This window comes from Urocampus carinirostris, chromosome 19 (assembly GCF_059441175.1).
Source record: "Urocampus carinirostris isolate Australia breed hairy pipefish chromosome 19, RoL_Ucar_1.0, whole genome shotgun sequence".
Lineage (NCBI taxonomy): Eukaryota > Metazoa > Chordata > Actinopteri > Syngnathiformes > Syngnathidae > Urocampus > Urocampus carinirostris.
This window is the reverse complement of record NC_142367.1, coordinates 16,046,286-16,069,369: the sequence shown is the minus strand read 5'-3', so window position 1 is coordinate 16,069,369 and position 23,084 is coordinate 16,046,286. Positions and strand designations below refer to the sequence as shown.

The window sequence follows — 23,084 nt, the reverse complement described above, 5'->3', positions numbered from 1 at the left end:
GTTATGAAATGTGGAGGAATTCCAACAAAAAAGGGTAATGGTTCTTGGGCGGCATTATGTTTGGCATGCTGTACCAAAAAAAGGAAAATGTACGGACAGCATGTCCTTGTTTTCCCCCTTCATAAACATTTTACAGCTAAATGGAAATCCTGTAGAGGAACAAAAGGCGGAAAAAATGCGCCTGAATGGTCATAAAAAGGTGAGATAATATCACATGTTCCTAATTAACTAAATAGGGGTCAAGTTTTAACCATAAGGCACGGTTATTGACTAAATCCTGGTTCAGTGCCATTACTGGGGAAATACGTCAAAGACATTTGTTTTCACTTAGCTCACTCTGGTTGGATTTAGGGCTGCAACAATTAGTCAACGTTGTCTGAAAAAATCGATACTATAAAATGTCAACAATGGAATTCGTTGTTGACTAATCACGCCAGACAACATTTTTTTAACAGAGTAAGGCATCACTACTGGAATATAATCTCTGATGTGGGTCACACGTGCACATTCGATTCTCTGTCTCTGCTAACAAAAACGTCCAGAAATGGTGGGGTCAATATCAAGTTAGCGTACAAAACATCTAAAGTCTATAAGCATTTTGGCCTGGATACATTAGATAAAAAGACTATTTGCTAAGTATACCTTGCGGATTATGGCAGTAGGTCAGTGACGTGCGAACATATGAAGAGCACGTTGGACTTTTGAACAAAACTGAGTCTGACTCGCCTCTCTAAGATTCAAGCAGTTTCGAAGACATGATTGTACATTTTATATAAAGCATGAATGTTATGTCAGACTGTGCCTGAAAAACATGTTTGAAATTCAATGCATGCAGTCTGAAGAACAAGCAGACATTGTACTTCAAAAAATGCACTTAATATTTGTTTTATTTATTGTTCTACTATTGCTAATGAGCCTGTTCCTTGTTTACATTACCGGGATAAAAATGATTTTGAATGATTATTTGCCTGTCCCTACAAAATGGATAGAGCTTTATTTATGGATGCATGTCTCTACTGACCTAGCACTGCACCTATTTGGTCTAAAATGTGTACCGATCTGTTTGTTCAATAAAAGATGTACTTGTCAGTACCATTTTTTTCTATTATTGCCACCTAATTAAATTAACTAAATGATACATTTAAGAAAAAAATAATTAGTCGGTAACTTGTCGATTATTAAAAAAGTGTTGGTTTCAGCCTTTGTTGAATGGTGATGAAAAAAACACATTTAAAAAAAACGCATCCCAAATAGTTTCCTGCGGAAAGGGGACACTTGTTTGGATTTCTCGTCGTTCCTTGACCTTTTTGTCGATGTTGCGCTCGTTGGCTTTGGGGGCGAGCGCATAGAAGCGGCACACAGACCCGGACAAGTTGTCCATCAGACTCAGATCCCCTTCCACCGAACCCTGCATGATCAGGGAAACTGAGTCCAACCCTGTTCTACGCTGGACCAATCGGACAAGTGGGAGGAAAAGCAGGAGAAGAAAGAGGGCCAGACGGTTCAGAGGATGACAGACAAAGAAAGAAAGCCACAGTTAATCAGACAGAAAGAAGGAACGACGTCACTAGAAAGAAAACTGTCATTTGGGTTCCTGCAATCACTGCATCTAACACAAGGGGGCGATACAAGACCACAATCATCCAGGAGAACCAGAAATTGTAAGAGCACAAATTCCCCATCCCCCAAAGTTGACTGGAAATAGTCACTGAGGAGTTCTTTCCCATGCCACTGTGACCTGCCTGTGACTGGCACGTCCTCCGTGGGGACACGCACACTAAAACTGTCATAAAAAAACTCCACATCTGAGCTGCCTTCCAAAGATGAGGCCTCCCTCCCCAAAAAAGCCATGTTTTAATGGTCACGTTAAAAATGAAACTATTATCTGCACTATAAGGAACACCCACCCAAAAACAGTCTTTTGTTATATATTTTTCATGTACCATGCTTACCAGAGTATAAGGCACATGGAATTAAAACTACCGTAAGATTGTGTCGTTTATGTATCTCTTTCTGTTTTCTCCATTTGTTAACATCCATCCATCCATCCATTATCTGCACCACTTATCTTCAGTGGGGTCACGGGAGTGCTGGAGCCCATTCCAGCCATCTTCGGGCAGTGGGCAGGGGACACCCCGAACTGTTTGCCAGCCAGTCGCAGGGCACACAGAGACAGACAACTAACTCATTGACACCTAGGGACAATTTGGACCGGCCAATTAACCTGAAATGCATGTTTTTGGAATGTGGGAGGAACCCGGAGTGCCCGGAGGAAACCCACGCAAGCACGGGGAGAACATGCAAACTCCACACAGGAAGGTTTGATCTCACGACCTCAGAACTGTGCCGCACACGTGCTAACCACTGCACCGCCGTGCTGCCCCGTTAACATACATTTCTGGTTAAAAGAAATGTGTTACAATGAGATAAAATACAATGCCTTTTCAAATGTCATCTATATCACTAGTAGCCAAATGTTTAGGATTTGGCGATTTCACGACCCGGGTTTGATTACTAGCGCAAACGACATTTTGGTTAGCGACACTTTTTGATTGATCAATTATTGCACAAATACAGTAGTTTACTGTAAAACCTCATGTAACCATTCTAATGAATTTATTTGTGTATTTATCTCTTTTTAAATCTGTGTAGTTTTTTATTCATTTTAATATATCATTTGAATATAAATACAAAAATATACAAATTACAAAGTCCTTTACCGGACAAAGAGCCTTTGTGCCTTAAATATATCACAAAACCAAACTATGAAAGCCACAAGAGATGCAATGCTTATTGTACGATGTGATGATTAAAATTTCAGAACAAAATAGTTTTTCCGTAGGGATTAAGGATCTAGTATTAATATTGTCACTCTGCTGTTTGTCAATTCCCAGGTACGCCTCATCTCTGAAGAGCGGAATGACGTTTAGCACTGAAAAACCACAGCAACCAGATGATGAAGGTGCTGTATCTAAATCAGATCAGATGACTTCTACTGGTAGACATGGAAACCAGTACTATCTATATCATGTGGGGAGCAAACCCCTACACAGAGAACTGGTCCTGAAAGGGATGACCACCGCCAAGCTTTACTTGCCCAAGACACACCACAGGAAGTGATGCGCTGGCAACTCAAGTTATTAAGGGATCTGTGAACCGTGAGTAACACACACACATACAAAACCTGTATGCATTTCCAATATCATCCACTTGCGGTACATACAGTGTAAGCCCGGAAAATACGGTATTCTGTTGTCAATTCCTTACCTCTAGAGGGGGCTCCAAGCACGACGAGGGCTCCTCCCTGACGCTTACTGGGTCTCTAGGTATGTCAACATGAGGCGAGTCCGAACCCTCTTCCCGCCCTATGGATCTCCACGGGGAACCCCCGGAACAGGACCTGTCGGCGAGAGGGTTGAGTCGGGGCGACCTGCCGGCCGCGTCCCTGCCATCGCCGTGGAGTTCGGCTTCCAGTTCGGCCTCCATTTCGGCTTCCTCCTTGGCTTCCTTGTTGCTCTCCTCCAGATGCTTCATGAGAACCGCAATGACGACGTTGACCAGGACAAACTGAGCCGTCAAGACGAAAGAGACGAAGTAGATGGGGGAGACCACAGTGTTGTAGCAGGTGCTGGTCTCGTGAGCGCAGTCCCTTAAAGTGTCCTGAGATGATTGATGTTCGTAAAAAAAATAAGAGAACATGAGTTCCTTTAAAAAGGGGAGTAACCGAATACATGCAACGGCATTACGAGATCAGGATACACATTTTTTGTAATTCTATTTCGTACAGTTACATTTCGTTAAAATAAGGATCACTTTGCAGAATTACAATTAAAAAAAATATATATACATAGACATATTGCGTCCATCATAATTTCAATTACTTACACTTGAGAGACAGAGAGACAAGAGGTGTCGCAGTAATGTCCGTAAATGTTGCACATATTGCATAGGCGGCCAACTCGTACTTTGTGCAGAGACCACTTTTGTTTTAGTCTGTATTTTTTTTCTCCTACAATGTAGCACTCATTTTGTTGAATTGGCAAGAGCCTGCAGTTTAGTGAGATCAACGCAGTTGCGCACTAGTAATGCGTTCAGGGACATTCAGTAAATGATTGATTGTCTATGTATTTTGCAATTAATTGGTGTTCAAAATAACAATACGATCACAGCATTGTTATATTGTCAGAATGTTTTACAAGAAAAACTTGGACTCTAGACATTTTGTAAACCTTTTACAATTTGTGTGTTTTCATCTGGAGGGACGAAAGCATGACCGACTTGGGTGCCGAGGTGCTAAACTTGTTGGGGTGTTTGGGCATTTGGGTTGGCCATGGTCCAAAAATAATTTTTTTGCTCCTTTTTTCCTTTTTATATAATTATTTTTTTGTGTATGTGTTTGTCTTGCCGTTGGTCACCCCTCTCGAGGGATATGACCAGGTTAGCTAGATAGATAGTGTTTAAAACAATATTTGATCACATTACCCCGATTTTAGCTAACCTGCATTGGCTCCCTGTTAGTTTAAGATATGATTTTAAGCTTCTGTTGATAGTATTCAAAATCATGCAAGGACTTGGTGCCTCATATCTTTCAGATTTAATTTTCACATATATTACTGCTTAGGGCCTTCACTCAGAAAACATTGGTCTACTCGTGACCCCAAGAGCCAAGAAGAAATCTGCAGAATCGAGAGCGTTCTCTATTCGGGCCGCCGTGCTGTGGAATGCTCTTCTCCCTGAGATTCGATCTGCAACCTCAGTGAAACTGTTTAAATCCAGGCTAAAAACACACTTCTACTCTATAGGATATGAATAACCTGTATTTTATGTTGACAATATCTGTGTATTATTTGCCCTCATGTAGGTTTTAGATCAGGGGGTGGTGTCATAATAGTCTGTGGTTTGCAATAATCTGTGAGCTGTGCAGCCTTTTGAGACTCCTTGTGATTAAGGGTGTCACAAATAAACATGACTTGATTTCTTAATGTACTCTCAATGTAAACAAAAACAGAGCATATCTTATCTGCCCAAGTGATAGACAAAAAAAATTAAGCACTTTTTTGTAGGACTGCAAGTAACTTCCTGACATTGGTTTCCTCCAAATCTTTTTCAAGGTTCCGTTGTTAATTTATCTTAAACATAATTTTGATATTTTGTGTTTTTTTGGTATTGGAATAATCTAAAAGTAATTGAAACTAATCAAGTTACATAGCTGCAATATAAAAGGTATTTGGAATAGGTTGTTGATTACGTCCTTTAACAGGTAAATGGTAACTATCAGATTATATTATTAACGTAACCCCTCCAATCCTTAATTTAAACCATATTTTTTACTTTCTTCTACTTTAAAAAAAAATATTTTTTCCTTTTAGATAAAATTCATTTTTCATTTTGTCAAAGTTTATAATTCTAATGGTTATGATTTCTTAATGTAACATCAAGATATTTCTTTTATTCCACATTTTACTCTGATATCTAGAAAAGGTGCAGGGAATATAAGATGAAAACAATTGTGATTTTTCATGATTTATTTTTCTTTTTATATTAGTACAAAGAAATTACATTGTGTTTTTCTTTCTTATAATTCAACAATTTACCTTTTTATTTAATCTAAATAAAAGTACCATGTCAAGCTGTACAGTGTAAAGTTAGATCGTTTTGACATGTGAAATGAAATTAAAAAACATTGACAACATTCATTTAATTGATTTGACTTCTAAGTAAGAATGTTGCAAGAATAAGCCAACCACAAAAAAAAATGTGTCCATTTACAATTATAAAAATGAAAGTTGGTAACTTAAGCAACATTAAAATTTGGAATCAATAAAAAAAAAACCTACACTTTTTTATTTAAAATTTAAAAAATATGGTAAGGATAAAAGATGAGAAATTAGAAATTAGTGTGGAAGTACAAAAAAAGAATACATTTTGTAACATTGGTTGATCAAATGAATGAAAATATGAACATGTTTTAATTTTCACCCCAAAAACATTTTAATTTCAAAGTTTATTGTGAATTTAGAATTAATTATGCTACTCAGTTGTTTTAAAACATGAAACACGTGGTTTTTATTTTGATATAAATACATTGATGCTAAGCATAGGCTGGAAACAAAAACGGATTGTTCAGAACAGAGTTTCCGCAGATCCTTGAAAAGTCTTAAAAGACTTTGAATTCATTATTTTAAAATAAGGCCTTAATTGGCATTAAGATGTCTTGAATCCAATTTTTAAAAGTCTTACAAGTGTGAACACATCAATATGATTCATTTTTGTTTGAACTAAAAAGATTAAGTAATATTGATCAATTGTTTTATTAACAATGCCTTAATGGCAACATCGTGTGGTAACAATAACGGAACTATCAAAACGGTGATGTGGTTTCAGTCGGGCATTTAAGAGCAGACTCACGTTCAAGGTCTACATAGACCTTTATTTTGGACCATGGGAAAATGTCGATGTCATGAGAAGTGGCTGTTCGACGAACGTTTTTCACCATGGCTAAAAGCTGTGCCAGGTAAGGTGTACAAGAAATATGTGGTTTTTTTGTCAAGATGGTCTACGATTTAATTTCAAATGCATTAAAAAGGGCTTAAAAGGTCTTAAATTGACTTGCTTTAAGATGCAGGAACCCTGTTGAATATGATTTTTAATTCATAATAAATATACATTTTAATCCTTAATAAATGGCCTTTTAACTGTTTGTCGAATTTTACCCCCACACCATTAAGTTTTGTGGACTTTTTTAAATGAATTGCCATAGTAAAGCTTTCCAAATAAGGACGTGTGTTCTTACCTTCATGATTCCATTCCAGTTGTCTCCGGTGGAAACTCTGAAGAGCAGCAAAAAGGCCATGCCGAAGTTCTTAAAAGTGGCGTAGCGGCCCAAGCCCTCGCACGGGTGCAGCTCGTCGCAGACTGCCGAAACCACAAAAAACAGAACATTCAATGTAAAGATTTTTCAGGGTTTGTACGGGTGCTTGAAATCCTTGAAAACTGTGTTTTTGAGTTTTAACCTTGGTTGAAGTGCTTGTTAATGCTTGATTTTTGTCGCTATTGCCGTGTTTCCCGGCAGTCTGACTTTTAATGAAGAAACAAAGAGCTAGTCGGCTTACCTGCACTGGCTCCCTGTCAGTTTTACTTGTGATTTTAAGGTTCTTTTGGTATTTGACAAAATTAGGCATGTACTTGCCCCCTCATACTTTTCCAATTTAATCTCCCCCTACGATCCTGCTCGGAGCCTTGAATCGAAACTAGCTGGTTTACTACTGATTCCAAGAACCAAGAAGAAATCCACAGGTTCGAGAGTGTTCTCCTTTTGGGCCCCGATGTTGTAGAATGCTTTGCCCTCTGAGATTCGTTTTGCAATTTTCGTGGAAGTGTTTCAATCTAGGCTTAAAACACACTCTTATATTCAATAGCTTATGGGTGATGTTGACCTTATACCTTTGTCTTTTTGTCCTTGAGAAGAATGTATTAATTTTATGTGAATTAGCTTTTCAAAAGGCGGCTGTTTCATTTGTTTATAAATGCATGCTGCGTTGCATAGCACTCTTTTTGTTGCCCGGATAAGAGGCACATTATGCTTATTCCATTTTGTTGTTTTTTTTGAATTTTCAAAATAAAAATGACATCAAAAATTGGATTTATTTATTACATTTCTTTCATCTCATCAAAGCAATAAAACATACTGCAATTATTTAATATTGTAATGAAGTTAAACTTGAGGCGCTATACTACAGCAGAGTAGTCACATGGTGCACCATTCTCCAGATGATAGTAGGCTAATATTCGGTAGCTAATATATGCGTGCAGCATGTGTTGCATTTATTCATAAATAAGGCTGTTAATAATTTGTTTTGGTTAAATACGGCTCTATCAACATTTTGGGTGACCGACCCCTGTGCTAGCAGAAAGATACAGACTTTATTTTAGTGGTCAAAGTCAACAACAAAAAGAACGTTCTTTTGATCAGCTCTGGATTTCTTCCTTTAAAAGTACCGGGAAAATTGGCTTTTAAAGTCCTTAAAAGGTGCTTGAAGTTGGCCATGAAAAAGGCATACGAACCCTGTTTTTGGGGTAAGGGAGGGATCGAACTTACTCAAGTCGCCAAAAAGCTCCACTCCTAAGGCTGCGAAGATGAAGAAGAGCAGCATGAAGAGAAGACCCAGATTGCCAACCTACGGTAGGGGAGAAAAAAGGGGACACTTTGCGGGATTCTAGAACACAACGCCAGAACTTTTAAAAAATATATTCGAAGCTCATTCTAAGAACGATTAAATTAATCAAGGTTGCAAGAGACACGGGAGTCAAAGAATTTCGTGAGGAAAAAAAGTGCTAGTTTCTGGCAGGTTTCTTTCTCATTCAAATTAGCACCTCAAACACCTTCAAAGACAGCGGGAACCAAAAAGTTTGCACCTCCTCTCATTTAATAATGACTGTAGGGACGCACATATGCAAATAAGTGCCCCCGACTCGGAGATTAGATTGCAGTGAATTTGAGGACATCTAAAAAAAAATTTAAAAAAAAAAGAAAGGCTGTGTTGCTTTTTTTGGGTGGGGCTCTTCTTTTTCCCAGTTTTATTCATTTTTCTCTGCTTAACAAATACAAGTTTTCTGTTTTGTTTTAACCTTAAAAAGATTGTTTTTTAATTAAATAATATATTTTTTAAAGTTATTAAAAAAGGCAAAAAAATGTAAAAAAACAAACCCATAAAAATAAAAAAGTACAAATCCTTAAGCATTTAAGGTAAAAATATAGGCAATTCGGGGAAAAAAGGAAGATACCTTCTTAAACACGAAAATATATAACTATGAAAGACAATAATGTATTTTTAATATCAAAAATATTGAAACAAAAACTAAAAGGAATACTGAGGAAAATATAAAATATTTTTTCCAACCAAATGTGGACAACAATGTTTTGACTAGTCAAAACTATTTAAGAAATATGGGCATCATAGAAAATGTATAATAATACAGGGAAAAATATATACATTTTTGACAATCATAAACTGAAAAACATTGGCATTAATAAAAGAAAAATATTTTAAAAATATGATAATTAGTAAAAATAAAGCAGAGACTATATATTTTAACATTGAATGTTATAATTATAAAAAATGTATTGACACAAAAATAGAGAAAAATGCAGAGGGATAAGAATCTTTTGATAATTCAAACTATTTAAAAATATGGGAATAGAATAATAAACTAAAATAAAAAAATAAACTCAAGGAGAAAAAATATTTTTAAAAACACACAAAAAAAGCCTTAAAAAATATTCTATACCCTATTTTACAGACCAGCAGCAGATAATGCGCATCTTCAAAAATATTTTTTATGAATAAGGCCCACCAGGCTTTAAAGGACATTCAATTTAATCTACAGTACAAGCTAGGTTCTGTTATTTCATAAAATATAAATATTAGGAATACTGGTTTCACAACTAAAATGAATTGATGTATTCAGAAATGGCTTCTGAATGACCTATGTTTCATGTTTTTTACTGTAACATACATTCCAGCCTGGTCATCCTAGAGGGGGAGATTACTTCATGTGCGGTCCCTTCTCAAGGTTTCTTCAATTTCCTCATGTTGAGGTTTTTGAGTTTTTCCTTGCTATCATGAAGGTTCTAGATCAGGGGACGGAGTAATAATAGTCTGTAATGGTCTATGCAGCCCTTTGAGACTTCTTGTCATTGAGGCTTATACAAATATGACTTGACTTACCGTATGTAGAAGTATTTCATTGGAACTATTCTTTTCCATTTTTTTACAGCATTTCCCCAGTACAATGCACACTTGAATGATAAAGGTACATTTTTTTGTAAAATTTCTGTCGAATTTGAGGTTTTTAGGTGTGCCTTATAGTCTAAAAAAACACAGTAAATCAATTTTTATTTAAATGAAAATGTTTTGACTATTTAAAAGAATATGAAATATAAAAAAAGTTAAAAACAGGACATTACAAAAAAATTACGAAGAATTAATGAGAAACAATCTTATTGTTTTCATTATTAATATAATGATTTAATGCAGTGGTTCAAAACTGGTCCGACTCCAGAACACAGCATCAAAAGCAACCCAAATGAAGAACAAATTTCCACTTCCTAATTTTATTGAATAAAAGGATTGTGCCGTTAGAACCAGATATAGTGTCAAATATAATGATATTTGTTTGAAAAACCCCAAAAACTTCAATTATCTTATATATTGGCATATAACTCATATAAGCTGCCCCCTAAAACAGCTCAAAAATAGCTTCATACTAAAGTAAAATGTGTACCAAAACAAAAATAATTATTAAATCATGTAGATAATAAAGCTTAATACACTGGTAAAAACCTGAAAATTATTATTTTCAAACAACTTACAGTACCTTCCAGCAGTGCTACAATGGCATTCGAACATCATTTTCGTATTTTGCTTGGGACTCATAACGGTCAGAAAAAGGAATAAGAACCATCAAAATCCCGTTAAAACGAGATGTGGTCCCAAACAACTTAGATGGCGCCAATTGACAGAACAGTAAGAAGAGATTTACAGTTAAGGAGTGAAATTGACCCTCTGTTTTTTCTTCTTAGCATTTTTTTTGCAAAGGTAAAGGCACATGAGCCACTGAAAACGAGTTCATGACTTAGTTTTGGGTCCTGACCCACCAGTTGAGAAACACTGATATAATGAATGTAATGGGCTTCGGTAGAGAACAGCCGCTGTTAAAATCTGAACGATCCGTGTAAGCAGCGCGATGATGCGAGAGAAAGTCTATCCCAGCGGTCGCTACGTACCTGAGGCAGAGCTTGCATGACTGTGTCCAGCAAAGCCCGCATCCCCACCGCCATCTTCAGCAGCTTAAGGACTGCAAAAAAAGAAAAAAAACAACAATCTAGTTTTTCCTTGAAACTTTCCGCGATCCTCGAAGGACGGAAATCTTTCATTAATGAACCGCACACTGGCAAACAAAAGGAAGCACGGCTCAGGTGACACCGAGGTGATTAGCGTCGGAAGCTAATGAAGCTAAACAACAAGATAAAACGCCACTTCTATGAGATGGTTAAAAACCGGGTCCCCATTCAACTTCAAATCAACATCGGTGACTCGTTTTGATCATGAGACTTGGTGGTAACCATAAGGACTTGATAAATAATTAGAAAATCATTTCATGTTTATTATACCATGTATATTTGTGTATAATGTCCCAATTTTTGAATTAAAAATCCGTATAAAAAAACAGTGAGTGACATAAGTTGTTTAATACGTAAGGCCATGATTAGAAATGAAATGAAATGAAAAATGAAATGATCTGCATTTATATAGCGCTTTTCAAGTCAATGACTTCCCAAAGCGCTTTACAATGTGCTTCACATTTCCCAATAGCGGCCGTGCAGCCATGTAAGGCTGCTAACCTGCTTATTGGGGGCATTAGGGGTTCAGTGTCTTGCCCAAGAACACTTCGACATGTAAAACGGAGGAGCCGGGATTCGAACTGCGATCTCTTGATCCCAAGACGAGCGCTCTACCTCCTGAGCTACTGCCGCCCAATCATCATTTATTCATTTATTCAAAAGAATCATTTATTCATAACAAAAAAAATTCCAACATAAAATTGACCATTTATTCAAACCAGGGGTGTCAAACTCAATTTAACTCGGGGGCCACACGATAAAACAAAAATTCTCTCGGGCCCGGACTAGTAGATTAGAGAGAAAGAAAAAGAGAGAGAAAGAAATAAGAGAAAGTGAGTGAGAGAAAAAGATAGAGGGTGGGACAAAGAAAGAGAAAGGAGAAAGAGAGGGAGAGAGAGGAGAGAGAGAGAGAATGTGAGAAACAAAATAGATGAAAGGAGAAATAGTGAGAGAGGGGGAAAGAGAGAGAAAGCAAGAAATCCAAAGAGAAACAGAAAGAGAGGAGAGAAAGGAGAATGAGTGAAAGAGAGAATGGAAAAGTGAGAGAAAGAGAGAAAATGAAAAAAGGAAGAGAGAGCAGAAGGTAAAAAGACACAGAGAGGAAGAGACGAAGAGGAATAAATAAAGAAAAAAGAGAGAAAGACAGACAGATAGAGAGTGTGAGAAAAAGGGAGGAAGAGAGAAAGAGAGAGACAGAGAGAAATACAAATACAGCGTTTGTGAGAGGCACCTGGCTATGGCAACATCAAGTGGACATATTTCAAACTGCAGCTCGTTTTTCTCTTGCGCTTCCCCCAGCATTGTCTCGCGGGCCATGGGCCGCCTGTTTGATGCCCCTTAATTTAAACATTTTCAAAGTCCGATTCATCATCAGATACACCCAAGAGTTAATTCCCTTGTCGATTAAACACTTGAAATTAAGAATGATTCTAAAGCCAGGGTTGGTTTATTTCTTTGTTTCTGTGAAATAAAAAGGGGATATAGAATGAGAAAATAATTATTATACATTTGTCAAAACTAGGGCTACATCTGTTTTTATTGTACTTGCAATGAAGAATGCTTACATACCAGGGTGGTTCTATTTTTAGTTATAAAACTCTTGAAATTAAGAATGCTTCTAAAGCCAGGGTTGGTTTGTTCTTTATTTCTGTGAAATAAAGAGGGGATACAGAAAAATTAATTAGTTTGTTGTTTACATTTGTCAAAATAAGTGTTACATTTGTTTATATTCACCTTGCAATGAAGAATGCAAGCAATGCCAAAGTTCTATTTTGATGGTTGAACACATGCAGAGAATGTGGTTGGTTTATGTCGACTATTATTGAGCGCTTGCGCTATGTTTGCATCACTGTCATGATGCATTTTTTTTCAAATTTTCCATAATCTTTAAGGTTGATCTACTTTTGTAACCGGAGATTAGAAAACACGAAACATATCATTTTGTACAGTCCTTTCTTGTCCTTTTTGTAAGCTCCAAATTCATTGATGTCTTCTCTCCTCATTTTGCACATGTTACAAATTATAAACTTATAAATGAGCACAAAACAAATGAGAGAATTGTTTAGTGTCGTCTACAGATTTTGGAACGCTATTCTTCTTAAAGAGAGCTAGTGTCCATCACATGCTAAACAGGCTCCAAGCTGTCTGCAACGTGCATGGCGGCGATTGCACCGTTGGGATTTTTCTGCATTATCTATATTAAACACATCCTCTATTCTCTTTAATTACTGCTCCCAAAGATTTTCTTTTTATTGTTGCAGGTTTCACTTGGGTGCGAGCCAGATTTTGATTTCAGCCCAGCTGCACTGGTCTTTTATGAGACTTGGTTCCTTCTAGAAGAAGCAAACTTTAATCCCTTTTAGGCCATTAAGCGCCTGCATGGTAGTCATCGATTCTGCAGGTGACAACCGCCTTGGCAAAGGTCTCCGCTTTCTGAGTGCTCTTGTTGCTTAATCATTTGCTGGCACAAGAGGAAGTGTAAAAAACCTGAACGTGTGAAATAAACGTCACGTGTGGACTGCCGGATTTTGAATTTTTCGTTTCAACCGGCCGGGTTGGTCACCCGTTATTAAATGACGTCAATCCATCGAATCATTGTAATCGTCTGCTCGTATAAGTAAACGCTCCCACATGAGGTTGGGAGAGATGTTTTTTTTTAAAAAAAAGGCTGAGTTTATCCGAGGTTGTACCAGGACAGCTAAATAATTGCCGGTTTTGATTCCAAGAAGGCACAGGAAAAGGAAATCAGTGATTTTTATTGAAATTATTTATGTAAGAATTGCCTTTTCTTTCTTTTCACACCATGGGGCGCGGTTTAATTCTAGCTAGCAAAATTGCTTTTTTTTTTTAAATTAATTTCTTTTCTGCTCAACAAACATTTGCAAAAATGTCCTTATATATATATATATATATATATATATATATATATATATATATATATATACTGGACTGTCTCAGAAAATTAGAATATTGTGATAAAGTTCTTTATTTTCTGTAATGCAATTAAAAAAACAAAAATGTCATACATTCTGGATTCATTACACATCAACTGAACTATTTCAAGCCTTTTATTATTTGAATATTGCTGAATTTGGCTTACAGCTTAAGAAAACTCAAAAATCCTATCTCAAAATATTAGAATATCATGAAAAAGTATACAACTAGGCTATTCAACTAATTACCTGAATCATCTAATTAACTCGAAACACCTTGCAAGGGTTTCCTGAGCCTTAAAAACACTCAGCTTGGTTCAGTAAACTAAATCACAAGTATGGGGAAGACTGCTGATCTGACTGCTGTCCAGAGGACCATCATTGATACCCTCCATCAGGAGGGTAAGACACAAAAAGAAATTTCTCAAAGAGCAGGCTGTTCACAGAGTGCAGTTTCAAAGCATATCCACAAAAAGTCTGTTGGAAGGGAAAAATGTGGCCGCAAACGCTGCACAACCAAGAGAGATGACCGCAGCCTTAACAAAATTGTGAAGAAGAGCCGCTTCCAGAATTTGGGGGAGCTTCAAAGACAGTGGGCTGAAGCTGGAGTCCAGGTGTCAAAAGCCACAGTTCACAGACGTGTCCGGGAAATGGGCTACAATAGCCGTATTCCCATGGTCAAGCCACTTCTGAACTCAAGACAACGGAAGAAGCGTCTGACTTGGGCTATGGAGAAGAAGCACTGGACAGTTGCAGAGTGGTCCAAAGTCCTCTTTTCAGACAAAAGCAAGTTTTGCATTTCATTTGGAAGTCAAGGCGCCAGAGTCTGGAGAAAGGCTGGAGAGGAGCAAAATCCAAGTTGCTTGAAATCCAGTGTGAAGTTCCCACAGTCAGCAATGGTTTGGGGAGCCATGTCAGCTGCTGCTGTTGGTCCACTGTGTTTCATCAAGTCCAGAGTAAATGCAACTGTGTACCAAGAGATTTTAGAGCACTACATGCTTCCATCTGCTGAAAAGCTCTATGGAGATGAGGATTTCATTTTCCAGCATGATCTGGCACCTGCCCACAGTGCCAAAACCACCAGTAACTGGTGCACTGACCATGGCATCACTGTCCTTGATTGGCCTGCTAATTCCCCTGACCTGAACCCCATCGAGAATTTGTGAGGTATAGTTAAGAAGAAGATGAAAGACACCAGACCTACAAATGCAAATGAGCTGAATGCCGCTATCGAAGCATCCTGGGCATCAATAACACCTCAGCAATGCCACAGGCTGATTGCCTCCATGCCACGCCGGATTGATGCAGTAATCCGTGCAAAAGGATTCCCAACCAAGTACTGAGTGCATCAATGGACATTTTCAAATGTTTGATTTAGTTTTGCTGTTATAAAATTATTTTTTTACTTGGTCTGAGGAAGTATTCTAATATTTTGAGATAGGATTTTTGAGTTTTTTTCAGCTGTAAGCCAAAATCAGCAATATTCAAATAATAAAAGGCTTGAAATAGTTCAGTTGATGTGTAATGAATCCAGAATGTATGACATTTTTGTTTTTTTAATTGCATTACAGAAAATAAAGAACTTTAACACAATATTCTAATTTTCTGAGACAGTCCAGTATATATATATATATATATATATATATATATATATATATATATATATATTATAACCCCCTGAAATATTCAGAAAAAAATAAAGTTTAAGAAAAAATTTCCAGTATGTTTTGACATAAAAAAAAAACAAGAAAACTTAAAATAAAGAACATCTTTTAAAATACCAAATTATATATTTTATATATTTTTAGTATCACATCATATTGCAACAAAAAAAAACATTTTGAAACCATTAAAAGTATATATATATATATATATATATATATATAGTGCTATATAAATGCAGACCATTAACATATATATATATATATAATTCATAAAAAGTATTAACAAAAAAAAATCAGGGATGTTTTAGCATAAACACGTATAACAAAAGGGAAACTAAACACTACATATATGTTTATTATTATATATGATAATATTTTTTCATATTAAAAAATATATTAAAAAAAAAATGAAACAAATAATGAGGAATTATGAATAATTTTACAATAAAAGGGGCAAAAATATAATCATATATAAGTCATATAAGTAATACTATATAAAAACATTATTCAGGGTTGGTGTTAAATTGTAGCATTGATTTATCATTAGATAGCAAAACTAATTAGATAGCAAACTAGCTTAAGCGTGGATGTTAAATTCAGATGGGTTGTGTCTGCCTTGCCTCAAGTATTTCACAGTTCGCAACAAAACACAACTCCTCTATGCTAAACATGGAGAGAGACGATTTATCGGAAAAAACAACAACTTTCTAACGGATGCTTTCAAAGAAGGATATTTAAAAAAAAAACCTATCATCAGGATTTCTTATGATTTTTATCATTGTTATTTTTCTGAAAGTGGTTGGATAGGTTAGGATCGTATTGTGCTTTCTTTGGATGCTCTCCATTCATTTCTTTGTCCTTTTTTGCAGTGGTCCACACCAGTTTCTGTACCACGGACAGGTTTTAATATCTGATATTATTCTTGTGGTTTGATCCATTAACAATTAGCAATTCAAACAATAAAAATAATAATAATATGCCTAAATCCTCTGCGTAATCACAAGACCTCTAGGGATGTAGATATCATAGGAAAAAGGCGTTTGATTTGATCTCATCATCACACTATTTTTAATCACTGACACATTGTACACAGTTGTTTTGGCTAAACTCTTTCTAATAATGCCGCAATCCGGGTTTGCCTCCTGTGGCATCCAAAGCCCGAGGAAATTTGGCCAGCGATATTTGACCACTGATCAATCATCGCTCAAATAACCTTGTGTATAACGCGTAACCAGGATTTGATTTTGTTTTTAAAAAATGATAATATATGTTAAAAGCAAAAAATAAGACAACCATTTTATCTTTCCGTGGGACCTGGTCCCAAATGAAATGTGGCCGGGTATCAGGGTTGGGTAGGGTTACTTTAACTTGATTACTTTCAATTACTTTTGGATTACTCCAATATCAAATATGCTAATAAAAGACAAAAGAAACTAAATATGAATAAAATGACTAAATTTTGTGCAGGCTTGGGGAGTAACGGAACACATGGAACGGCAAAAATGATGTTGGCAAGCTTTTTGGATTTATTTACATTTTGTTTCTGTCGCGGAGATCAAAGAGATCAAAGCCAGGAGAGAAAGCTTACCACGTGTTGTGAGTCATCATTTTATTCATATTTAGTTTTGTTTGTCTTTTATTAGCATATTTGATATTGGAGTAATCCAAAAGTAATTGAAAGTAATCAAGTTAAAGTAACCCTACCCAACCCTGCCGGGTACAGACCCTTTGCCCGGTGGTTGCCGACCACTTCTTTTCTGCACTCTGTTCTCTTCAACTTGCACTTTTCTTGTACTTGAGGAGTTATTACATAAAGAAGAGGACTCCTGATAAAAGTGGACGTGTCACGTCTTGAAATCAATACACAAGAGAAGTATTGAGCGCCTACCTCTGGCGATCCTCAGCACTCTCATGATCCGGATGATGGTGGGGTTGATGGGCAGTGAAGCGTTGACCTCAATCTCCTCCAGAGTGATCCCCATGATGGACAGCAGGACGATGGCCAGATCCAGCTGGTTCCACCTACACATATTTGGTCTCGATTAGATTTGTTTTGTCCACTTCACAAATTATTTTCATTGTCTACTAAATAACATTATGGTTGATGGTATTCATTTGGGTGATATGTTTGTTATGTAAGACAAAAGGGGAAGGAGTTTAGACATGACCGCCATCTTTCACAAATGCCCCCCAAAAAACTGACTCAGCACTTATAGTTTTGATGACTCAGCATTTGTTCCCAGTGAGATATTTCACCCTCCCAGGTAGGCAGTCAGGTAGGTTACCCCTGATGTGAAGACTGCCCCAAAAAGCTCTAATGGCGCACAGCCATTCTAGTTATTGTTGTTGTCTTCTTAGTAGCACAACCCTCATCTCACCAATTTCACCACTTTTTCAAATACAGGAAGTTTCCTGGATTACTTTTTAGGATATGCAGTGGTACAGTACCTAGTTCCTCAATCAAAATCTGTTCCAGATCAGTGTTTGAACATTAAATTGGTGTAGTTCAATATATTTTCCCATAAAAAATAATCATATTTTTATTTTGTACTTTCATAAGCATTCCAGAATACCCAAATTATGAATAGTCATAATAATAATACGTGTACATAAACAATGAAAATTATTTATATTTGTGCAATATAAAGATTACGCATAATTAACATAATAATACAACTCTAAACTATTTACTGTACCTTTGAGGAGAGGTTTGATAGCAGACACTCATACATCATTCACGTATTTCACAATAATGTTCTTCATAAACCTGATCGTTGTTCTAACAGTTTTGCTTTTTCTCCTTATCACTAATTTTTGGTGCCCTTAATTATTGGAAAAATGGCAATAAAACACATTAAATCACAATAAACTTTAACTCATGTTTGCGGAACTGACGGACTTTATAAACGATGGTAGCCGATGGGACAAGAGTAGCCAAGATGGCCACTCATTTCGAAAAACACTCAGATTTTTGGGTATATTATAGACTTTTTGAATACAGTTTTTTGAGTACCAAGGTATCACTGAATATACTAAAGTGGCGACTAATTGGGTTCATTTGCAAAAAGAGTACGGTAAAAATGTCTCTCCTCTAGCATGCTGTTCCTTTAAAAGATGTCTCAATTACATCACAATGAGAGATATGCATTGTCTAATGAAGTTAATTCAAGCGATTCACTTTTAAAAATTAATATCATACAACATGGAGTTTTCATGATTCCATTCATTTTCGCACTGTAAATTATCATTGCCTTCCACACCGAAGATTAGCTTGTACTCCAAAATCTAGCGTTGTTTTCTTTTAAGATGAATAACTTTGAATGTGTACCTCATTTGAAAATTCATCCTCTACGTCAATGATTGGCTCTTACGTCTTTCGGAGTAGGTCGAGTCCAAAAATCCTGATACCTCGGCTAAATTCCGAAGAAATGAGTGCGTGGCACAGATTTGAGCTATAATGTGGTTTTCATTGGGAGGTTGGAGATTTCAAAGAAATGAAATCATTCCAGGCAGCTTGTTTTATGGCTGTTTAATGAGGCGTTTTTTATTCATACCGGCTTGCAACCATCTCCTGACGAGCTAATGAATCTGTTTGAATCACGCTGTCAAATCCCCCCAAAGCGGCAAGCTACCACAAATGTTTGTTTGTGACTTTGCCGGAGCTGCCTCGGAGCCAATCCAGCCAAAAAATAATCACATTAATTCGCGGTAGTCTTGTCAGCTCCTCAAATACTAACTTGTCCTTAAAGAAGCGGCGGAAGCCAAAGGCAACCAGTTTGAAGACTGACTCCAGCACAAAGATGAGAGTGAAGATGTAGTTACAGATCTTCAAGGCTTCATCCAGCTCCTGAAGATTTGAGGAAAGGACAACAATTCATTATTAAGGCTGGCATCATTCAAGTTTGAGACAGTTTTGCCACAAGAAGACTAGAACTTCAGCCCTCGGCCCGATCCCGTTACTGTAGACCCCTAGATGAAGACGTTAATCCGTTCTAAAATGGGAATCCTAATGTGAAATTGCCATATAGAGGGGTATAGAAACCTAGGGTAGTTAGCTAATGCCTTCCAAACCCCAGGTTCCCCAAATAGAATTACAAAAAAAATACTATTCATTAAGTATTACGAATGTGTAATTTATGTATACATGACAAAACACGGGTTATAAATAAATATACATTTAAGGGGAAAACAACAACACATTTTATATATTTTTGGTTTTATTTGACTCGAGCTGGTATAGTGGAGTTAGCTGGTCGATGCGATGGTGCGTTGAAATGGTCGATTAAAAAGGAAATTGAATTGAAAACTTGACTTAAGAGGATTATCTTGGCCTTAGAGAAAAGGGGTCTCCAATATTTTTCAAGATGAAAGGTACTTTTTGTGACTAATTAGCCCAAACGGCACCCAGTTCGATATGCATTTCTCAAAGAACAACTATGTTATTACTATATGCTATTACTGGGTAATTAGGAGGCTAATTACTGGAAGTATGGTTAAATAGACTCAGTCAACCACTAAAAAAACGTTCCCTGCTTTAATCCCCTACTTATTTTCAAAATAGTCCTGATGCTTGAACGATTACGGCCATGCAACTTGGTTAGGGTAGTGATTCGTTTTTTTTTTTTAATATGTTGATACTTACAAGCTTTGCTTCCCAGGTTATCATGTTTTTGCTTCTCCCTTTAGCATCACTGCAAGCTTTTGGGACCCATAGAGGATAAGTATTGTATCCGTGACTTGTTAAGTCTTTACAAAGCACGTGACATTCTGAAGTGAATAAACACAAATGTATTGTGGGAAGTAGTTTGGCCAATAACATCAGCAATTTCATGATGCAAAACATTAGCAGACCAGAATGTTATATGACGTCGACAATAGCAGACATATTTCTACATACGCACAATCATCGCAAATGTTAATTTTAAGTGTTTGGGCACACAAAATAAGTTGTTGATGTCGTATAGTAGGGGACAACGCCATGACGAGGGGCAGAATAAACATCAAATTCCACACCATGAAGTAAAAACATTAAAAGGTGGACTCGCCGCATCCCAGGGGTCTACCGTACATTTTATAGACAATTTAGAAATTATTTGATACCGGAGGAAAAAAATGGATCTTAACGAAGCCCCATTAGATTCGTCCCTTGAACCTGTATCTTGTTCCTACTGTCTTCCTCCAGAAAGTAATCAAATTATATGACTTCAAATCAAATGTGTGTGCTTAATTTAGAACATCTGACCTTCGGTTGCTGATAGTGCTCCATGGACATTGTGATGACGTTGAGACCAATAACGATGGTGATGAAGAGGTCCAAGTAATGGCTGGTGCACATCTTGTGGATAATCAAACGGGTGGGAGAGTAATCGGAGTAGTAAGGCTTACTCTGAGCTTCTGTTGGAAGTGGGGTTTGGAGGGGGGGTCAGGAGGGGTGAAGGTTGTGTTGAAAGAGGTAAGGGAGGGTGGTATTCATAAAGTGAGATACAAGGTAATACAATAGGAAGACATTAATAAGACCCGTTGTGTTATGGAGCGGGCTGCTACTCTGTAAAAAAGGTTGGTTATTGGTTTTGTGACACTTGTTTTGAACTCTGTAGATAGGTTGGGCAAATCAGTTGGTGGACAAAGTGAAGAGACATTTGGGACAATCCCCCCTGTGACTTTGGTGACTCATTTAGTTCAACCAGGAGGTTTTCCCCGTCTCACGCTCTGCCACTATGATTGCCCCTCCCATCTTTATTTCCCAGATGCTCCTCTCACACTGGATTCGGTTGGTCCTCAACTATTCCCTGTACTCAGAAAAGATAGTAGTGAGGAAGGGAAAATCTCGCTAGGTTTCTCAGAAACTTCATTGCACAATCGGTGACAGAGTTTTGGAAAACTTAGGGGGTTTGTGATACAAATATGTGATACTGGATTTCAAAATCAAGACTCAGCAATCTGGGATCCCTAAGATCTTTTGAAATCCAGGTGCTACTTCATTAGTCTGAGGCCAGCATTTAGCATTCCCTTCCTCAAAAAGATTCAATCAGAGAACTACTGCTGTCCGATCCAAAAGCAACAGCGAAACTGAAGCTCCTCAGTTCAGTTTCTGTGAGATCATCCAAATTCTGCATACAATACTTGAGGTGGACTCGGTCTGGCAGTTGCTTTTGGATGCAGCCTCTTTCCAGGGTGGTCCGGATTTTTGGGAAATACAGACATGATTATTCTTATTTGATTTTGGACTGATGAATAAAGAACACTACGGTACAGCTCCATGGCTTTACTGTGACTCTGGGGTGAGTTGGTTATGTAGTAAATGATTCTAGAATATAGTGCATATTCCCAGGATGAGGTGATCGAATAATGGCACCAAAAGAAGTTCAAGGATGTGAAGGTTGGGTGCCCTGCAATAAACTTGGGACTGATCATGAGACTTGAAACTAGAAGATATTATCATGGCTGAGCTGGAACTCCTCTGAATGTGTCTAGAAGTGGGAGGCACTTGACCAAATTGTCATATGAAATGTAACGGCTGATGTACAAGACCTAAAAAGAACAAAGATGATTTGAAATGAAGAGGCGGGCATGGAAAGCTCTTTACACAGTTGATGGCTACAGGCATCACTAAGGGAAAATATAAGATATAGGGGGCCATCTTTATCAAGATGTTTGCTTCCTTATAATGTGAACGCCTTTGATACCTCTTTCTTTCGTGGTAAAACATTTTACTCTGTGTCTGCTTTCAAAGTCGAACACGGCCTGGTTTAAGAATCCGGCAAACACAGAGTGGAAACATAAAAGCTGACAGGACTATTTAATGTTAGAGTATTCCCTTGTCATTTTGCTGTTTGACTTTCGCTGATTGTTTTCTTTCAATAGGTCCCACGTATGAATTACATACATTGGGGAATTTCTGCATTACTTTACAGACCAGTCGGAGAACTGCCTTCTGGGCATTGATTGGAGGAACCAAATGTGACCAAAAAATAACCCTAGTTCCAAGGCGTTTGAGAGTATTCCAATCCGGGGTGCAAGCACGAGCGACGTCTTTACGCAAATAAATGTTGTTTCCGCATTTAACTTCGGACATTAATGAAGAATGATCTTATTCAATCATTAAAATACCATTTGCTCCGTTTCTGTGTCCCAAGCTGTGATTGTATATTGGCTAGCCAGAAACATAGACTTACACTATATATGGATGGAAACAACAGTGACAGCAACAAAATATGAACGGCTACACCTGTGCCATTTTTACTGTAGGGACAGAATTAAATGGAAATGTCCAGGGAGGAATCAACCAATACAAACAAAGCTTTTGTAGCGAGGTATATCAGGGTTCATTCGTCTCTGTTCTACAAGTTCAGCGTGCTTAGCGGCATCAAAATATCCAAAATACTGAAATGTACACAAGTAAATGGATTTGTTTTGTTAGTCGATAATTATATTATTCTAAAATTAAGTAAATAAGGTTTCTACTTTGCAGAAATTCACTTAATACTGGTGGTTATAAAACTTAAACAGTGAAACTCAAGGGAATACTCTACAGACATAACATGACAAAACTGGTGTTTCAAAATGCTCTGCTGCCTTGCTTGA

General features: G+C 37.1%; 1 protein-coding gene and 1 long non-coding RNA gene across 2 annotated transcripts in view; one reads left to right on the top strand and one right to left on the bottom strand.

Annotated features, from left to right (window-relative positions):
• Positions 1–3,100, top strand: part of LOC148347495 (uncharacterized) — a 144,874-nt gene extending 141,774 nt beyond the window's left edge. The window contains exon 5 of the long non-coding RNA XR_015848066.1: positions 2,895–3,100. This is a non-coding gene — a long non-coding RNA (uncharacterized LOC148347495). The remainder of the gene's footprint in view (positions 1–2,894) is intronic.
• The window catches only part of cacna1g (calcium voltage-gated channel subunit alpha1 G), a 133,851-nt gene that overhangs the window by 16,730 nt on the left and 94,037 nt on the right, over positions 1–23,084 (bottom strand). Inside the window, exons 28-35 of the mRNA XM_088323893.1 lie at positions 20,743–20,894; positions 19,238–19,347; positions 17,389–17,522; positions 10,787–10,857; positions 8,099–8,177; positions 6,794–6,915; positions 3,268–3,660; positions 1,304–1,447 (exon numbers count right to left, since the gene is read on the bottom strand). Of these exons, the coding sequence (XP_088180019.1) occupies positions 1,304–1,447; positions 3,268–3,660; positions 6,794–6,915; positions 8,099–8,177; positions 10,787–10,857; positions 17,389–17,522; positions 19,238–19,347; positions 20,743–20,894 (1,205 nt within the window). The remainder of the gene's footprint in view (positions 1–1,303; positions 1,448–3,267; positions 3,661–6,793; positions 6,916–8,098; positions 8,178–10,786; positions 10,858–17,388; positions 17,523–19,237; positions 19,348–20,742; positions 20,895–23,084) is intronic.